This window comes from Hylobates moloch, unplaced genomic scaffold, assembly GCF_009828535.3.
Source record: "Hylobates moloch isolate HMO894 unplaced genomic scaffold, HMol_V3 SCAFFOLD_8, whole genome shotgun sequence".
Taxonomy (NCBI): Eukaryota; Metazoa; Chordata; class Mammalia; order Primates; family Hylobatidae; genus Hylobates; species Hylobates moloch.
The window spans coordinates 71914215-71932253 of record NW_026652283.1 but is presented as its reverse complement, the minus strand read 5'-3'; the positions used below and the strand labels follow the sequence as shown (position 1 = coordinate 71932253).

The following is an 18039-nucleotide window of genomic DNA, read 5'->3' as shown; positions in this document are numbered from 1 at the left end:
AAACAAATGTAGAGTTACTATATATCAAGTCATTTTGTAGCCCAATATGTGAGTATTGGAAAAGGTAATACATCCAGATTAGTTTTTTAACCTGATATATAGAAACTAGAATTATTTTACTCATTATTAATAATTACAATTGGACCTAATTAGATATTTGAACATTTACAAGAATCAGAATTAACTAATAAAGGCCAGGTGCAGTGGCTTATGCCTATGATCCCAGCACTTTGGGAGGCCAAGGCAGGCAGATCACTTGAGGTCAGGAGTTCAAGACCAGCCTGGCCAACATGGTGAAACCCTGTCTCTACTAAAAATCAAAAATCAGCCAGACATGGTGGCACACGCCTGTAGTCCCCGCTGCTCAGGAGGCTACTCCAAAAAAAAAACCAAGAATTAATAAAGAAAAATACTGTCCATAAACACTGCAGTGGGAGTAATTTTTAAATGCAAAAATATGTTGTGAATAATGATCCTCTTAAATGCCTAGCTCAGTTTTTTAAACGTTTGGGAGTATTATGGAAAATTCTTGAGAAAAATCTTAACATTGGACCTGAAGACTTTGGCAGTTTCCATGTAATAATTTTTCTATTTTTTGTTTTGTTTTGTTTTGAGATGGAGTTTCATTGTTGTTGCCCAGGCCGGAGTGCAATGGCATGATCTCGGTTCACTGCAACCTCTGCTGCCCAGGTTCAAGCAATTCTCCTGCCTCAGCCTCCCAAGTAGCTGGGGATTACAGGCGTGTGCCACCATGTCGCGCTAATTTTGTATTTTTAGTAGAGATGGGGTTTCCATATGTTGGCCAGGCTAGTCTCAAATTCCTGACCTCAAGTGATCCACCCACTTCGGCCTCCCAAAGTGCTGGGATTACAGCCGTGAGCCACCGCTCCCTGCCATAATTTTTTCTTTTGAGAAAAGAATTACTCCATTTGTTTTAGCTTTCATAAAATCTTACTTTTTTGCTTCATACTATTATTCTCTATTCATATATTATTCTTTAGGAAGTTTTAAAAACAGGTTGAGGAGGTCGGGTGTGGTGGCTCATGCCTGTCCCAGCACTTTGGAAGACAAAGGCGGGTGGATCATTTGAGGCCAGGAGTTCAAGACCAGCCTGGCCAATATGTGAAACACCCGTCTCTATTTAAAAAAATAGTAACAGTTTGCGGCATATGAAATTACCCCTTTTGTAGGTAAAAAGTAGTTACATAGCTGCAGTTTAATATGACTCAGTGCCTATCCATCATACACTGTTGATCAGATTATAAAATCAAATAGTATGGATCAAATGCAATTTTAATTAAGTTGTAAATTCACTAGTCATGCTCCCCACCATTTGCAGGGTTCCAACAATAGTACACATTGAGGCCTATATACTATTTGTCTTAACTTTTAAAACATAAATTGGCCAGGTGCAATGGCTCATGCTTGTAATCCCAGCACTTTGGGAGGCCAAGGTGGGTGGATCACTGGAGGTCAGGAGTTTGAGACCAGCCTGGCCAACATAGGGAAACCCCGTCTCTACTAAAAATATAAAATTAGCCAGGCATGGTGGTGGGCGCCTGTAATCCCAGCTACTTGGGAGGCGGGGAGGCAGGAGAATTGCTTGAACCTAGGAGGTGGAGTTTGCGGTGAGCCGAGATCGCACCACTGCACTCCAGCCTGGGTGACAGAGCAAGACTCTGTCTCAAAAAAATAAAATTATAAATCAAGCTATCTGTTAAATAAAATGTTTTGTTCTATTATCTTGACAAATAATACCTTCATAATGACCTGTCAGACCGGTTTGAATTTAGAATTCTCTGATTTTATAAGATTCCATGACAAAGCATGGCAATGCAGGGAGAGGTGGCCCCCGCCCACTGGGTGCCTCCTTTATTTCCCCACCCTTTGATTTGTTCTGCATCATGAGGAGCCCGGTGCATATATATATGTGGGTCCCCCACCTATATGTATAAGATCTGGCTACAGCCCTGGTATATACCATTGGCCCATTTCACTCTTAAGAGGTATGAGGCCTGAGCAAGCCCTAGAAGCAGGCCTGGAGCTATTTGGGCTATTTGGATGTTAGATGCACTTCTAGAAGGGGGCATCTGTTCTAACTGGGCACATCACGTTGGCAGTATGGATTCTTATCCTGTGGGGACAGAGCCAGAGGTCAGAGTAAAGTCTTCTAAAGTGTGGGTCCAGGTTAGGGGCTCCTCTTACCTAGACCAAAGAGTGGTATTGTCTCTAGACATAAGGTTCTCTTTCAAATTGTATTTCTATTCCAAGGGTTTAAGTTGAAAATGAATGAGTAGATTCAAGAAAAAGAATTCCATAACATCCAACATTTAATGATTTAAAAAGAAAAGCCTGGTAACTAGAGTGGAAGGAAGCTTCCTTAATCAGAGTATCTATGAAACATATATGGGAAAAAAATCTTATTTAGTGGTAAAACTTCAAACATTCACATTAAAATTTAGAAACAAGTTAAAAGATGTCTAGCCCCTACCTTCTGTATCGTATTAGAGGTCCTAACCATTGCAGTAAAACAAGGGGCTAAACAGTTTAAGACTTAGGAAAAAAATCTGAACTCACTAATAAATCTCGACATCTCTAGAAGTGGGACAGTACGTATATGCCTCCTGCTATGATGCAAGGAAGTACCTGTGAAGTATTCTTGCAAAAACAAACAAAAGCAAAAACTATCTAATCAAGCCTCTAGATGTCACTGGCAGTTTCTGGAACAAATTAAGCATCACCGTGAAGATGTAATCAGCAGAATCACAAAGAGGGAAATTCTATAGGACCAATGGCTTAGATTCTTCAACAAATGGCATGGGGGGAAGAAATGGAGAGGGAATTGTCATATGAACTAAATGCAATGTGACAATCTTGTTTGGATCCTGATTTTAACAAACTAACTGTGGAAGGAAGGGCATTTTTGAGACAGAAAACTGAACATGGAACAAGTATCAGATGATATTAAGGAATTATTAATTTTGTTGGGTATGATAATGGGATTATCAGTATGTTTTTTAAAAATAAGAAAAGGCAGGCTAGGTGCAGTGGCTCATTCCTGTAATCCCAGCATTTTGGGAGGCCAAAGCAGATGGATCACGAGGTCAAGAGATCGAGACCATCCTGGCAAACATGGTGAAACCCCATCTCTACTAAAAAAAAAATACAAAAAGTTGCTGGGCGTGGTGACATGCGCCTGTAGTGCCAGATACTCGGGAGGCTGAGGCAGAAGAATCACTTGAACCCGGGAGGCAGAGGTTGCAGTGATCACGCCACTGCACTCCAGCTTGGCGACAGAGCAAGACTCCGTCTCAAAAAAAAAAAAAAAAAAAAAAAAAAAGAAAAGGCCTTGTCTCTTAGAGATATACATTGAAGTATTTATGGGTGAAATAATATAATATCTGGATATGCTTTAAAATATTCCAGGAAGGCTGCACAAGGTGGCTCACACCTGTAATCCCAGCACTTTGGGAGGCCGAGGCAGGTGGATCGCCTTAGGTCAGGAGTTTGAGACTAGCCTGGCCAGCTTGGTGAAACCCCATCTCTACTAAAAATACAAAAATTAGCTGGGCATGGTGGCAGGCACCTGTAATTCCAGCTACTTGGGAGGCTGAGGCAGGAGAATCGCTTGAATATGGGAGGCAGAGGTTGCAGTGAGCCAAGCTCACGCCATTGCACTCCAGCCTGGGTGACAGAGCGAGACTCCGTCTCAAAAAAAAAAAAAAAAAAATTCTAGGAAAAACACAAAACAAAATGAAAAAAGTTGTGGAGAGGAGAGGTAGGATAGATAAAACAAGAATGGCAAATTGTTGAAGCTGAAGCTGGGTGATAGGAACATGGGGATTCATTATATCATCTCTTGTGTTTGTTTGAAAATTTTCATACTAAAAGTTTATTTTACAAATTAAAACATTAAATAAAATAGAATTTAAAAGGTTGGTGTTTGCATAATGTTCTTCTAAATAAAAAATCCTAAAGAACTTTAGACAAATTTTTTTAAAGTCATTTTTATTTTATCACATGCTAGTTTCCATCTACCATAATATGATTTTTTTTTTTTAGAGACAGAATCTTGCTATATTGCCCAGGCTAGCCTTGAACACCTGGGTTCAAGCAATCCTCCTGCCTCAGCCTGTCAAGAAGCTGGGATTACAGGTGTGCACCACTGTTCTGGCATAGACAAAATATTAGAATAACAGAATTCAACAAGGTTTTTGGTACAAGATTGCTGTACAAAAATCCACAGTGTTGCTATTCCCCAATAATAGCCAAATAGAAAAAGAAAGATGTGAAAAACAAAACAATAAAACTATGAAAATAAAAATGAAAATCTTAATGACCTCAGGAGAGGGAAGGATTTCTTAAGAAAGCTACAAGTCAGCTATCATAACAACAGATTGATAAATTTGACTACATTGAAATTAAAATCTAGAGAACAAAAGCCCCATAAACAAAGATGACAAGTGTCAACCTGGGAGAAGGTATTTATAACATATATACCAAGTGTTAACTTAAAAAAATCCAACAATGGGCTGGGTGCGGTGGCTCATGCCTGTAATCCCAGTACTTTGGGAGGCTGAGGCAGAAGGATAGCTTGAGCCTAGGAGTTTGAGACCAACCCTGGGCAACAAAGCGAGACTCTGTCTCTCTCTCTTTTAAAAATGTATACATTAAAAAGCCCCACAATGAATAAATTTAGAAAAGAAGGGGAGACTTTATGGCCTACAAGGTGGCCATCCTGCAGGCTGGGAAGCGTGCCTCCAGAAACAGGCGCTTTGAAGGAGGAGGGCTTGGAGTGTAGTTCAGGCTGAACAGGTTGGCTAAACCTACATTTTCACCAGGTTACAGGAAGAGCTATGAATATTCATGAAAGTGATCCCGACACATGCGTATTGAACAAAAACTCAAGTAACATATGACCCATATTCACTTTGGGATGGAGACTTAACTTTTTTGTTGTTGTTGTTGAGACGGAGTCTTGCTCTGTCACCCAGGCTGGACTGCAATGGTGCAATCTCAGCTCACTGTAACCTCCACTTCCCGGTTTCAAGCGATACTCCTGCCTCAGCCTCCTGAGTAGCTGGGATTACAGGAATCCGCCACCATGCCTGGCTAATTTTTGTATTTTTAGTAGAGATGGGGTTTCCCCATGTTGGCCAGGCTGGTCTCAAGCTCCTGACCTCGTGATCTTCCCACCTGGGCCTCCCAAAGTGCTGGGATTACAGGCGTGAGCCACCACACCCAGCCGAGACTTAACATTTAAATGTATTACGAGCCTTATACGTCAAAAGGTCTTTCAGGACATGAAGCCATGCAAATGTGCAACCTCTGTAAACCAGCCAGAACCAGTCCATGGCCAGTGGTCTTCTTATCTGGAGAAAGTTACTGAAATCAACAAAAAGTTGTCCAATGAAAGCTGTAGCTACAGCTGGTGGAACGAGGACTGGGGGTCAGTAAGTCAGCATGGAGCTGCACATTATTTTAATATTGTTTATCTTGAGGCCAGTACTTGTTTAGCTGCTAGAGAAGAAACTTGTGGCAGTTAGAACACAGTTTGTTCTTTAAGTATAGGGGTGTGGGACTAAAACCTTGCCTGTAATGGCTTTAGATCTTGTTTATAATTTGGCATCTTATTGCCAGAGTCTGTTCTGTCAGTCTTATCATCTCTGTTTTAACATTAATGCTGGCCAGTTGTTGTGTCTAAACCACAAAAGGGAGGGAGTATAACAAGGTGTGTCTAACCTGTCCCATCATGGTCTAGAACTCAGTTTTAAGGTTTTCTAGGATCCCCTTGGCCACAAGGGGGCCTATTCCGTTGGTGGGGGACTTAGGAGTTTAGCTTTAGTTTATACAGGTGAATGAATAGAGCAGGCTATCTAATGACGTACACATCATTTGTGAAAGAAAACTCCATAGCAAACTTTATAAAAGGTAAGAGTGGACAGTTCACAGAAGAGGAAATAAGGTTTCATAAGTATGGAAGAATGCACCACTTTGTTAGGGAAATGTAAATTGCAATTTTCACAGTGGTAAAAATGGTAAGAGTCTGACCATATCTTGTGTTGGAGAGAATGTGGAACAAAGAGAACTCATCAATGCTAGCGAGGGTGTAAACTGATAAAATAGTACATACGTTGTTTAAGACATTCTTGAGGCTGGGTGCTGTGGCTCACGCCTGTAATCTCAACACTTTGGGAGGCAGAGGTGGGCGGACTGCTTGAACTCAGGAGTTTTGAGACCAGCCTGGGCAACATGGTGAAATCCTGTCTCTACAAAAAATACAAAAATTAGTCGGGTGTGGTGGTGGGTTCCCGTAGTCTCAGCTATTGTGGGGAGAGGCATGAGGATCACTTAAACCTGGGAGGTCAAGCTGCAGTGAGCTGAGATGGTGCCACTGCAATTCAGCCTAGGGGACAAAGTGAGCCCCTGTCTCAAAAAAAAAAAAAAAAAAAAAAAGGGAGAGAGAGAGAGAGAGAAATTGAGATTCATTCAAGGAAATACCATGGTAGATCCTTAATGTCCAATAAGAAAAATGATTTGGAGAACATTAAAGCTTACATACATTAAAAAAACCCAAATGACACTAAATGCATGTGTCTATAAACATGTTTAAGCACCGTAAAAGTAAAAATAAAAGTGGACTAGAATTACACTTTTATTTTTATAAAATAAAATTTTATACCCATAAAATTCATGGTAGAAGAGGCCTATGCCAAGGGAGGAAAATGAAGCAGGGAGGAAAGAGGAATTCAATTCTGTAGTATTTAATTTCTTATGAAAAATCTGGGACAAAAATGAAAAATGTTAAATTTTTAAATTCTTGGTGATAGGTCACAAATGTTTGTTTCATAATTACTTGCACTTTTTGAATAAAAAAATCTTTTGGAAATTAAAAAAATTGGCGATTTGTCATGGTGATTTTCTTAAAACACTAAGGTGTCCAGTGGGATACAGAAGACTCGATTTTATTTTATTTTAGGTTTTTTTTTTTTTTTTTTGACGCAGTCTCGCAATGTCGACTGGGCTGGTGTGCAGCAGTGCGATCTCGGCTCGCTGCAACCTCTGTCTCCCAGGTTCATGCGATTCTCCTGCCTCAGCCTCCCGAGTAGCTGGGATTACAGGCGCCCGCCACCAAACCTGGCTAACTTTTTGTATTTTTAGTAGAGACAGGGTTTCACTATGTTGGCCAGGCTGGTCTCGAACTCCTGACCTCGTGATCCACCCACCTTGGCCTCCCAAAGTGCTGGGATTACAGGCGTGAGCCACCGCGCCCGGCCTTATTTTAGTTTTTTATGCCAATTTTTGAATTTGTAATTGGGTGAGAATAAAAGTGTTATAAATTTCACCTTAAGTGAAAATTTATTAGTTTTTGATGACAAAAGTAGTTACATCTGACGTAAGGGGATTTCATGATCTTTTTCTGGGCTTGCGTCCCGGAACGCTCCTGCATTATGTAATCTGTAGTAATACACAGCCACGAGCAGTTTGGAGGGTTCTGGGAAGCACATTTGTTTTGCTTACCTACCATGGGAAAGATTCCACGTGGTCCTAGAGGCAGACGTATTCGTAGGTTAATTTTAAATATTCACTGGCCGCTGAAATTTAAAATGGATGAAAAAGAAATTATCTTAAGTAGCGTTCTTGAAACTGCTTTATCAAACTCAGTTCATATTTTCAGTTGGAGTTCGTGATGTGTGTGAATTTCCTTTAAATAAAACCCGAATCTTTAGTAATACAAATATTGGGAACTTCGATTACTGTAGGTCTTAGAGTAGGCTTGCTTGGACTTTGACTAAATACTATGCTTTAGAAACTCATCTTTAGGAGATAAATTTGAGGGGTTTATCTTTTTATATTTGCTTTGTTTCAATTTATTTAAATAAAAGTAGGCTTTCTAGAAGTATGTTTTATAGTACCACTTACCTCGGTTACTGTCCCAGTTAAGCAGTTTTCACGAATGTGGAAAAATAGTAGTGTTTTTCTTTCATACACGCGTATATGAATGATTTTTACATTGATAGAGAATTATTCGTAAAAATTAAACTAAGTTTACTGTTAGTCTCTAATTTTGTTCTGAGATAGCCACGCTGTGGCATTAAGAAGGATAATCAAGGAATAAGCCAGAATGTTCAGAAAGGGGCTTTACTTTTTATTTTTAATATTATTGATAAATTTTGTTTAGTCGAAGCGATGTCTGCGTGTCTTCCCCCGCCTCCCCCATAAAACAGCGGGACAGAAAGTCCTGAAAACTCCAAAAGGGAAATATTTACTCAGAGGTCTATTCAAATTTGCTTAGTCTTTGACGTTCTCCTGTGTCGTACAAATCCCTCGTGCGGCAGAAGGCAGAAGTAGTTTGTCTTTACCCGGCCACCGTCTCGTCAGCGTTACGGAGTATTTTGTCCGCCTGCCGCCGCCGTCCCAGATATTAATCACGGAGTTCCAGGGACGAGGAACTTGTGATATGGGGGAGCCGGCTGGTGTTGCCGGCACCATGGAGTCACCGTTTAGCCCGGGACTGTCTCACAGGCTGGATGAAGATTGGGGTGAGTGGGATCTGAGAATGTACCAGGGTGGCTCGGGTTCGCGTCTACAGGTTTCTTCCTCCCTACTTCCCCCCACTCGTGGTGACAGGTGTGGGCCAACCCTGCCTGGGGAGTGAGGCCCCTCGTCACTCCTGTTCGTGCCCCTGGAAGAGTCTAGGAGGATCGTTCGGCTTCTGTCCTGGCCACAGGGAGAGTAGAATATTGTCTAACTGGAGTTAACTATCGTTTTTCACTGTTCCCGCTGGGGAAGTACCGGGTGGATCTTTTTGTGTGGCTAACACTGGACGTCGTTAGGAGGTTTAGGGCAAAATGGCTGGGACCGCCAAAAAGGCTACAAGCTATTTCCTGAGTGTGAAATGTGGGCGGTGAGCACAATGGAGTGGGTTTTTGTGTGTTTGGTGTATATGAGAGAATGTGGTTATATACAAGAAATCCTAATCTTACAGCTTTTAGTATTGGTTTAAGCCTGATGTCCATCTTGGCAGAAAAGCAAAACACCCAAGCACCTGACCTCGGGTCCCTGCTTAGCTACACCTAATACTTATGGTGTAATCCTGACTGCACTCCAGATGCAGCTCTTAATTTTCTTGTTAATGGATATTTTGTTTGGTTTTGGTGGTCAGGAAGGGTGGAATGGGATGAAGTGGAAATGAGAACGGAGAAACTTTGTTATCTAAGTATTTAGAGGAGACTTTTATTCTCTTCTTGATTGCAAGATATAATAGTAATATTGTTCTTAGGTTCCAATATGAATTTGGGATTGTGTAGGTTCCCAAATGGGCCCCCTAGTGAGCCTACACCACTCATCAGCCTCGGAATTGGGGGGAACCCAGTTTATCTTTCTCCCTTGGATCAGCATTCTCAATAGCAGGAATGGAAGGAATCTCAACTTTTTATTGAGCAAAGTCATTTAATTTTTTCAAGGGCAGATGTTCTCTAAAACTGTATTCTATTGGAGATTTATTTCAATCTTTGGGTAGATTTTTTAAGAGTTGCTGGAAAACTTAAGACTTTTCTATTCCCATTTTCCCAAGCCAAATACATTAGTGACAGTAACCATTTATTTAGCACTTTGTGTCAGGGACCCTGCTAAACTCTTGACATGAAGTATTTTGTTTAATCCTACCAACAGTCCAATGAGGTACTGTTTATTTTAGAGATGAGGAAACTGAGGCTAACAGAATTTGTGCTCAGATTCTTAGAGCTAGTTAGTGGCAGAAGAAGGATCAGACTAGGTTTTTCTACCTCCAAAGTCTGTACCCCTAGCGTCTATTCTATAATGCTTTCCTAACTCATGTCTACAGATTTTATTCGTCCTAAGATCCCTGGTTATTAATAAGACTACTTGAATGTATTGGGTAGTTATGATTTATTTTGTCAGCTGGTCAGCTATTATATGTTCATGAAATTTCTTTTCTTTCTTTTATTTTCTCTTTTTTTTGAGATGGAGTTTCGCTTTTGTAGCCCAGGCTGGAGTGTAATGGCGCGATCTCGGCTCACTGCGACCTCCGCCTCTCGGGTTCGAGCGATTCTCTTGCCTCAGCCTCCTGAGTAGCTGGAATTACAGGCATGCACCACCACATCCGGCTAATTTTGTATTTTTAGTAGAGACGAGGTTTCTCCATGTTGGTCAGGCTGGTCTGGAACTCCGGACCTCAGGTGATCCGCCCACTTTGGCCTCCCAAAGTGCTGTGAGCCACTGTGCCCGGCCAGTGACATTTCTTAAACTCTAATTGTGGGACACTTCCTGGTAGCATTATTTTATGTCGTCTTCTGATACCCAGGCTGCATTTTCCAGACTTATCTGATCACTTGACTTAATGTTCTCTAACAGAGCATTCAGTTCTTTGTAGTCAGTTCACTGACTCACTTCTATCGGGTATCCTGCCCTGCTCCTCCCTGAACGTGCCCATTTCCACTGTTTTCCAGGTTTCCCTTTTCAAACTGTTAACAGTCTTCTCTTCTTTGAAGACTTTAATTCCTTAGGTGTTCAGTAAGTAGGATAGATTTTGTTGGCAATAGAGTGAAACACTACTGTCTGCTAGTGTTTCATTCTGTGACAGTTGCTGTTTTGGATGTTCAAGTACTTCACTGATTTACTTGATTTTTTGTTGTTGTTGTTGCTTTTAGAGAGAGGGTCTCACTCTGTTGCCCAGGCTGGGGTGCAGTGATGCAATCATAGTTTACTGTGACCTGGAACTCCTGGGCTCAAGTGATACTTCCATCTCAGCCTCCTGAGTTGCTAGGACTACAGGTGCACGCCACCACCATGCCTGGTTAATTTTTAATTTTTGAATTTTTTGTAGAGACAAGGGTCTTGCTGTGTTGCCCAGACTGGTCTCCAACTGGCCTCAGTCATCCTGCCTCAACCTCCCAGGTGCTGGGATTACAGGCTCAAGCCACCATGTCTAGCCTTGATTTTTTTTTTAAATATTAGACACTATCTAGTTAAAATTAAAAAATCAGATTCTGTAATTAGGATGTCCTGTGATTTTAACAACTCTAAATAATTTAAATAAAGTGATTAACTCAGAACAGCCTGTGAGGGATGTGCTTTCCTTTTTCTTTTTAACTTAGGTAGTGAAATTTAGAGCAAGGGTCTTCAAACATTTTCTGTAAAGGTTCAGATAGTAAATATTTTAGGCTTTGTGATTACATGGTCACTGTTGCAACTACTCAAGTCTGCTCTGATAGTGCAGGAGCAGCCAGAGACAACATAAACAAGTGATCATGGCTGTGTTTCTATAAAGCTTTATAGACACTGAAATTTGAATTTCACATAATTATTTTAAATAATAAGCCTACTTTTTTAGTATAATTATAGATTTACACAATAATTGAGCAGATAGTACAAAGAGCCCATGTACTTCCCCTGCATTCCCAGCTTCCCCTATTGGTAACATCTTGCATTAGTGTGGTACATTGGTTACAATTGATGAGCCAGTATTGATACATTATTATTAACTAAGCCCATCATTTAAAGTTCACTCTGTTGTACATTCTATGGCAGGGATCCCCAGCCTTTTGGCACCAGGGACTGGTTTCTTGACAGACAATTTTTCCACAGGGAGTGGGGACGGGGACGCACAGGAAATGTTTTCGGGATGATTCAAGTGCATTACATTTATTGTGCACTTTATTTGTGTTGTTATTACACTGTAATATATAATGAAATAATTATATAACTCAACATAATATAGAATTAGTGGGAGCCCTGAGCTTGTTTTCCTGCAACTAGATGGTCTCATCAGGGGGTGATGGGAGGCAGTGATTAGATCGTCAGGCGTTAGTTTCTCATAAGGAGCGTGCAATCTAGATCCCTCATATGTGCAGTTCACAATGGGGTTCGTACTCCTATGAGAATCTAGTGCTGCTGCTGATCTGACAGGTCGTGGAGCTCAGGCGGTAATGCAATGATGGGGAGTGGCTGTAAATACAGATGAAGCTTCACTCACTCACCCACCTGCTGCTCACCTCCTGCTGTGCGGCCTGGTTCCCAACAGGGTTGGGAACCGCTGTTCTATGGCTTTTGACAAAGGTATAATGACATGTATCCATAATTACAGTATCATACAGAATAGTTTCACTGCCCTAAAAAGGCCCTATGCTCTACCTATTTTTTCCTCCTTCCTCTTCCCTACCTCTGGTCAGGTAACCACTGATCTTTTCACTGTCTCCACAGTTTTGCCTTTTGCAGAATGTCATATAATTGGAATCATACAGTATGTAGCATTTTTGAATTGGCTTCTTTCACTTAGCAATATGCACTTAAGGTCCCTCCATGTCTTTTCATGGCTTGATAGCTCATTTCTTCTTAGCGCTAAATAGTATTACAAAAATACTATTTACAGTATTACAAAAAATAGTATGTATGTTCTATAGCCTATTAGTCTGCCTAGGCTGCCATAAGACAACACCACAGACTGAGTGGTTTAAACAACGGAAATTTATTTTCTCACAGTTCTGGAGGTTAGAGTTCAAGATCCAGATGGCCACATGTTCAGGTTCTGGTTAGGGCCCTCTTCCTGGCTTGCACATGACTGCCTTCTTCTTGTGTCCTCACATGGCATCGAGAGAGAGAATCTTCTTCTTATAAGGCCACAGTCCTATCAGATTAGTGCCCCACTTTAATGACCTCATTTAACCTTAATTACCTCCTAAAGACTGTATCTCTCGATATAGTAATATTTGGGGTTAGGGCTTCAACATATGAATTTTGGAGGACACAGTTTAGTCCATAAATTCACAGTTTGCTTATCCACTTACCTACTGAAGCACATCTTGGTTGCTATCAACTTTTGGCAATTATATATAAAACTGCTGAAAACATTTGTATGCAGGTTTTTGTGTGGACATGCATTTTCAAATTGTTTGGGTAAATATCAATGAGCACAATTGCTGGATTGTGTGGTAAGAACATGTTTTTTGTTTGTTTTGTAAGAAATTGCCAAACTGTCTTCCAAAGTGGCTATACCGTTTTGTGTTCCCACTAGCAATGAATGAGCATTTCTGATGCTCCACATCCTTGCTAACATTTGATGTTGCCAGTACTTTGGATTTTAGTCATTCTAATAGGTGTGTGGTGGTATCTTGTTTTAATTTGCAGTATCCTGATGACATATGCTGTTGAGCATCTTTTCATATGCTTATTTGCCATCTGTATGTTTTACCCTCCTCTCTTCTTCTCTCTTCTCTTTTACTCTTGCTTGAATTTGCGCAAAAGCTGCTTTATTCTGCTTTCTTCTTTCTTCCCTCCTCTTCCTCCTTTCTCCTTTCTCCTTTTTCCTTCTTCTTCTTCTGTCAGCTGTACTTAAGATATGTGTATCAAGATCAGAAGCTTCCACCTGCCACTGTGGTTTCTTTTATGTCTTCAGTCTCATCTGTGAAGGTTCTCTTGGCTTTCTAGCACTAAACCAAAATGTGGTGCTCCTGGATGACACAACTTCCCTTAATGCCCCGGTGAACGGTTGCTAATTTTATTCTCAAAACCTCTTCACCACAGGGCCTCTAATGGTGGGATAGGTGTCTCCATTGTCCTTCACTACTATTCTCCTTTCCTTCTCCCTAAAAATATCTAAGTTTAAATCTCATTTTGTCACAATATCCCATCCTCTACCTCTCCTGTTTCCTGGATCACTCTCTTTCACTTTTTTGGTTTTTTTGAGACAGAGTCTGGCTCTGTCCCCCAGGCTGGAGTGCAGTGGCACCATCTCGGCTCACTGCAGGCTCCGCCTCCCGGGTTCACGCCGTTCTCCTGCCTCAGCCTCCCGAGTAGCTGGGACTACAGGCGCCCGCCACCACGCCATGCTAATTTTTTTGTATTTTTAGTAGAGACAGGGTTTCACTATGTTGGCCAGGATGGTCTCGAACTCCTGACCTCGTGATCTGCCCACCTCGGCCTCCCAAAGTGCTAGGATTACAGTCTTGAGCCACCGCGCCTGGCCCCACTTTTTTTTTTTCTTTTAGAGATGGGGTCTTGTTCTCTTGCCCAGGTTGGAGCTGGAGTATGCAGTGGAGCAATCACAGCTCACTGTATCCTCAGACACCTGGGGTCAAAGGATCCTCCTGCCTCAGCCTCCCGAGTAGCTGGGACTACAGACACATGCCACCATGCCTGGCTTCTTTTTGACTTTTTGAAAAAATTTTGTCACTAGCTTACTGTTACTTTCTTCACCATCACTTCCATCATGATTCTTGGATGATTTCAGTATCCTTAGAGAAGATCCTTTGGATGCACTGACCTCTCGTTTTCTGGACCTCCTCTTTATCACTGATCTTACCTTTTACCCAGTCTCGGCCATTTGCTTTCCTGACATAAGCCTAAGTCTTGTCACTACCAATAACATCTCACTTTCAAACATCCTGCTCTGACTGCCTTCACCTGTTTTACCAGCTTACTCCCTTTAGTATTCCAGTTTCAATAGTTGTTCAGTCCTTCTGAGATTTTGCCATGTTTCCAGCGTCTCTCATTACCTTCAGTTCATCACGTCCCTCTTACCCAGTTTAAATACCATGGACAATCATTGTCACCATTTCCTTCCTTTCACCTTTCATATCCGTGTCTGTCTCTTGTCTGGTAGGTTTCTGTTGGGTAAATCTATTAGTTAAATGCAGTTTTGCCCACTTCATGCCTGTCCTAGTATAGCTGAATTGGCTGAAGAAAACACTTCAACTGTCCTGACTGGTCTCAATTTAAGTGTTGCCAGACCAATCATATTTCCTTGGTCCTCTCACTGTCCCATTCTGATGATTGCTTTATAAAGTTTCTTCTATCTTCAAACCTCCAACATTTCTCCCATCCTTTGAATCAGAAGAGAGCTTCTACAGTCTCCCACTACCTCATTTACCCACCTACCAACATGTTTGCTTTCTCTTTTGTTGCTGAGAATGAGTGGCTTCTTGCTCCTAGCTAGAGCCAATCCTTCCATATTTGCTTTAGATTCTTCCTGTTTTGTTCAAGAATATTGCTCAAGCTATTCTTCCTCCTGTTTCCTGCATCAGCGTTTCCCCTCTCTACTAGATCATCTCTGTCAGTAAATGAACATGTTGTTATTTCTCCTAGAAGTACTGTTTCTATATCTAGATAGTACTCTATCTAGAGTAAAAAAAAAAAAAAAAACAAAAAAACAAAACCAACAAACTCAAAACTCTCTTCAGATGTTACTTCCCCTCTTGCTGTTACTGCATTTCTCTACTGTATGTTATGGCAGAATTCCTTTTAAAAAATGTCCATGTTCACTGACTCTAGTTTTTTATTTCTCCTTGTCTCTTGAACCATCCAGTCAGGTGCCACCACTCCACTGAAACTGCTGGTTTTTTTTTTTTTTTTTTTTTTTGAGACAGAGTCTTGCTCTGTTGCCCAGACTAGAGTGCAATGTGCAATGGCACGATCTTGGCTCACTGTAACCTCCACCTCCTGGATTCAAGAGATTCCCGCCTCAGCTTCCCGAGTAGCTGGGATTACAGGCGCCTGCCACCATGCCCGGCTACTTTTTGTATTTTTTTTTTTTTTTTTGAGACGGAGTCTCTCTCTGTCACCCAGGCTGGAGTGCAGTGGCTCACTCAGCTCACTGCATGCTCTGCCTCCCAGGTTCACGCCATTCTCCTGCCTCAGCCTCCCAAGTAGCTGGGACTACAGGCACCTGCCACCACGCCTGGCTAATTTTTTTTTTTTTTGTATTTTTAGTAGAGACGGGGTTTCACCGTGTTAGCCAGGATGGTCTTGATATCCTGATCTCATGATCCGCCCACCCACCTCGGCCTCCCGAAATGCTGAGATTACAGGCGTGAGCCACTACTTTTTGCATTTTTAGTAGAGACGGGGTTTCACCATGCTGGCCAGGCTGGTCTCAAACTCCCGACCTCAGGTGATCCACCCATCTCGGCCTTCCAAAGTGCTGGGATTACAGGCGTGAGCCATCATGCCTGGCCTGAAACTGCTGTTTTTAAGGGCACTACCGATTTCCACATTGCTAAACCCAGTGACTGTGTCTCATCTTATTACACTTATAAGGAGTAAATGAATAAATAAATGGGCAAGGTGGAGGTGAGGTGGGAAAGTTTGTTGAGTACACTAAAAATAATAACTACCATCATTTACTACTGTTGAGGGAAATCTAATAGTGTGGGACTGGTGCAAAGGATATAGAAATAGGCGATAGGTTTTAGAGATACTTTGGGGTAACTAATGCTAACAGTTTCTTATGGATTCTTTTGGAATGTTCTATAAATATACGAGTATATTTATCAACCCACCTTCAGTTATTTTTTTAACCACAGAAAAGTCGAAAGATCAGTACACTGATAAACCTGCGTTTTCCTTATCTAGATTTACCAACTGTTAACATCCTGCCACATTCACTTTATATCTTAATATTACCCACAGTTTCCTCCTCTTTCACATCTGAAAGTGGGCTGCAGATAATATGAAACTCCTGAACACTTCACCATGTATTTCCTAAGAATGAGGAAATATTTATTTTTAAAAAGCATCAATTCATTTTAATATACTTTATACTTCAAAGCTAACATCACAGGGTTCTTTTTCACCTTCTTGCACCATGTGCTTGTATTTCTCTTCTGCCGCTACGAGAATCCTGATTCCCAATAACATCCTTTGTTTTTATAGGCTCACTTTAGCAGCTGTGTTGGAAATAGACTGAAAGAGGGGCAAGGGCAGAAGCAGGGAGACATTTTGGAAGCTGCTATAGCAATCCCCATGAGTTACAGTAGTAGCAGTGGAGTAATGAGAAGTAGTTGGATTATGGATATGTATACACACACACACACACACACACGCATATACACACGTATATATACATACATTTTAAAATTTTGAAATAGTTTGAAATCTGTAGAAAAGTTGTAAGAACAGTGCAAAGAACTCTTGCATGCCCTTTACACAGACTCCTCAGTTGTTAAATTTTACTGCATTTACTCCATTTCTCTCTTTCTCCCTTTCAAGAGAGAGAGATGTGTTGACCCATCACCTTTAAATACTATAGTGTATACTCTCTATCCTCCTACCCCCCAAAACAAGGCCATGTTCCTGTATTACTACCCTATATTTGTTTCAGTCAGGAGATAAACATTGATACAACACCGTCATCCAATTCAAAGACACCATTCAAAGTTTGCCATCTGTTTCAATAATGATTTGCTTTTCTAGTCTAGGATTTTACTTGTAAACACTCATTGCTTTTACTTATCATGTTCTCATCAGTGTCCTTTAATCTGGAACAGTTCTTTAGTCTTTTCCTGTCTCTAATGTCCTTGACAGTCTTAAAGAGTGCAAGTCTTTTATTCTGCAAGATGATCCTAAACCACTAAGGGGTTCCTTGGAGAAATGACCAATTCCAGGGCTGGGAAAGTGCAGGGAAAGTGCAAAATAAGCCTGGAAAATCTTGGGCCAGAAATTCTCAGCAAATGAACATGTTAAAAAGAACAAAGGCCCCAATATGAATGAACTCCCAGTGGTCAAATCTGGGAACATTTGAGCATCAGAATAAAATGAGGGTATACATTATAGTATAAATACTATGCGATGTTCCTATGCCATCGTATCATCCTATGATACATTCACATGATCACTTGTTCAAGTTGGTATCTTCCAGGTTTCACCACTGTAAAGCCACTGCTTCCCATTTTGTATTTTATTGCTATTTTGGGGGAGATAATCTGACATGACACCAATATTCTTTTCTTGTTAAACCTCTAACCATGAGCCCTAGCCTCATTAATAACCCCAGTCTATATCAGTTACTACTCTAATGGTTGCCAAATGATAACTATCTAACTCCATCATTCTATCATTCTATCATTGTTGATTGACATTGCAGTATAAGAACCAACCTTCTTTCCTTCCTTGCTTCCTTCCTTGCTTCCTTCCTTCCTTCCATGATGAACTCATTGATTCCTTTTTTATTTGGTGGTTGGTAAACTGCTACTCTCATTTTATTCTGATGCTCAGATTTTCCCAGATTCGACCACTGAGAAT

At 41.1% G+C, this 18039-nt stretch overlaps 1 protein-coding gene across 3 annotated transcripts in view; it reads left to right on the top strand.

The window, feature by feature from the left end:
• Positions 1–8423: 8423 nt before the first annotated feature.
• Positions 8424–18039, top strand: part of ATF6 (activating transcription factor 6) — a 226788-nt gene continuing 217172 nt past the window's right edge. For all 3 annotated transcript variants that reach the window (XM_032161151.2, XM_032161153.2, XM_058442280.1), the window contains exon 1: positions 8424–8543. In XM_032161151.2, the coding sequence (XP_032017042.1) occupies positions 8462–8543 (82 nt within the window). In that variant the 5' untranslated portion in view covers positions 8424–8461. The remainder of the gene's footprint in view (positions 8544–18039) is intronic.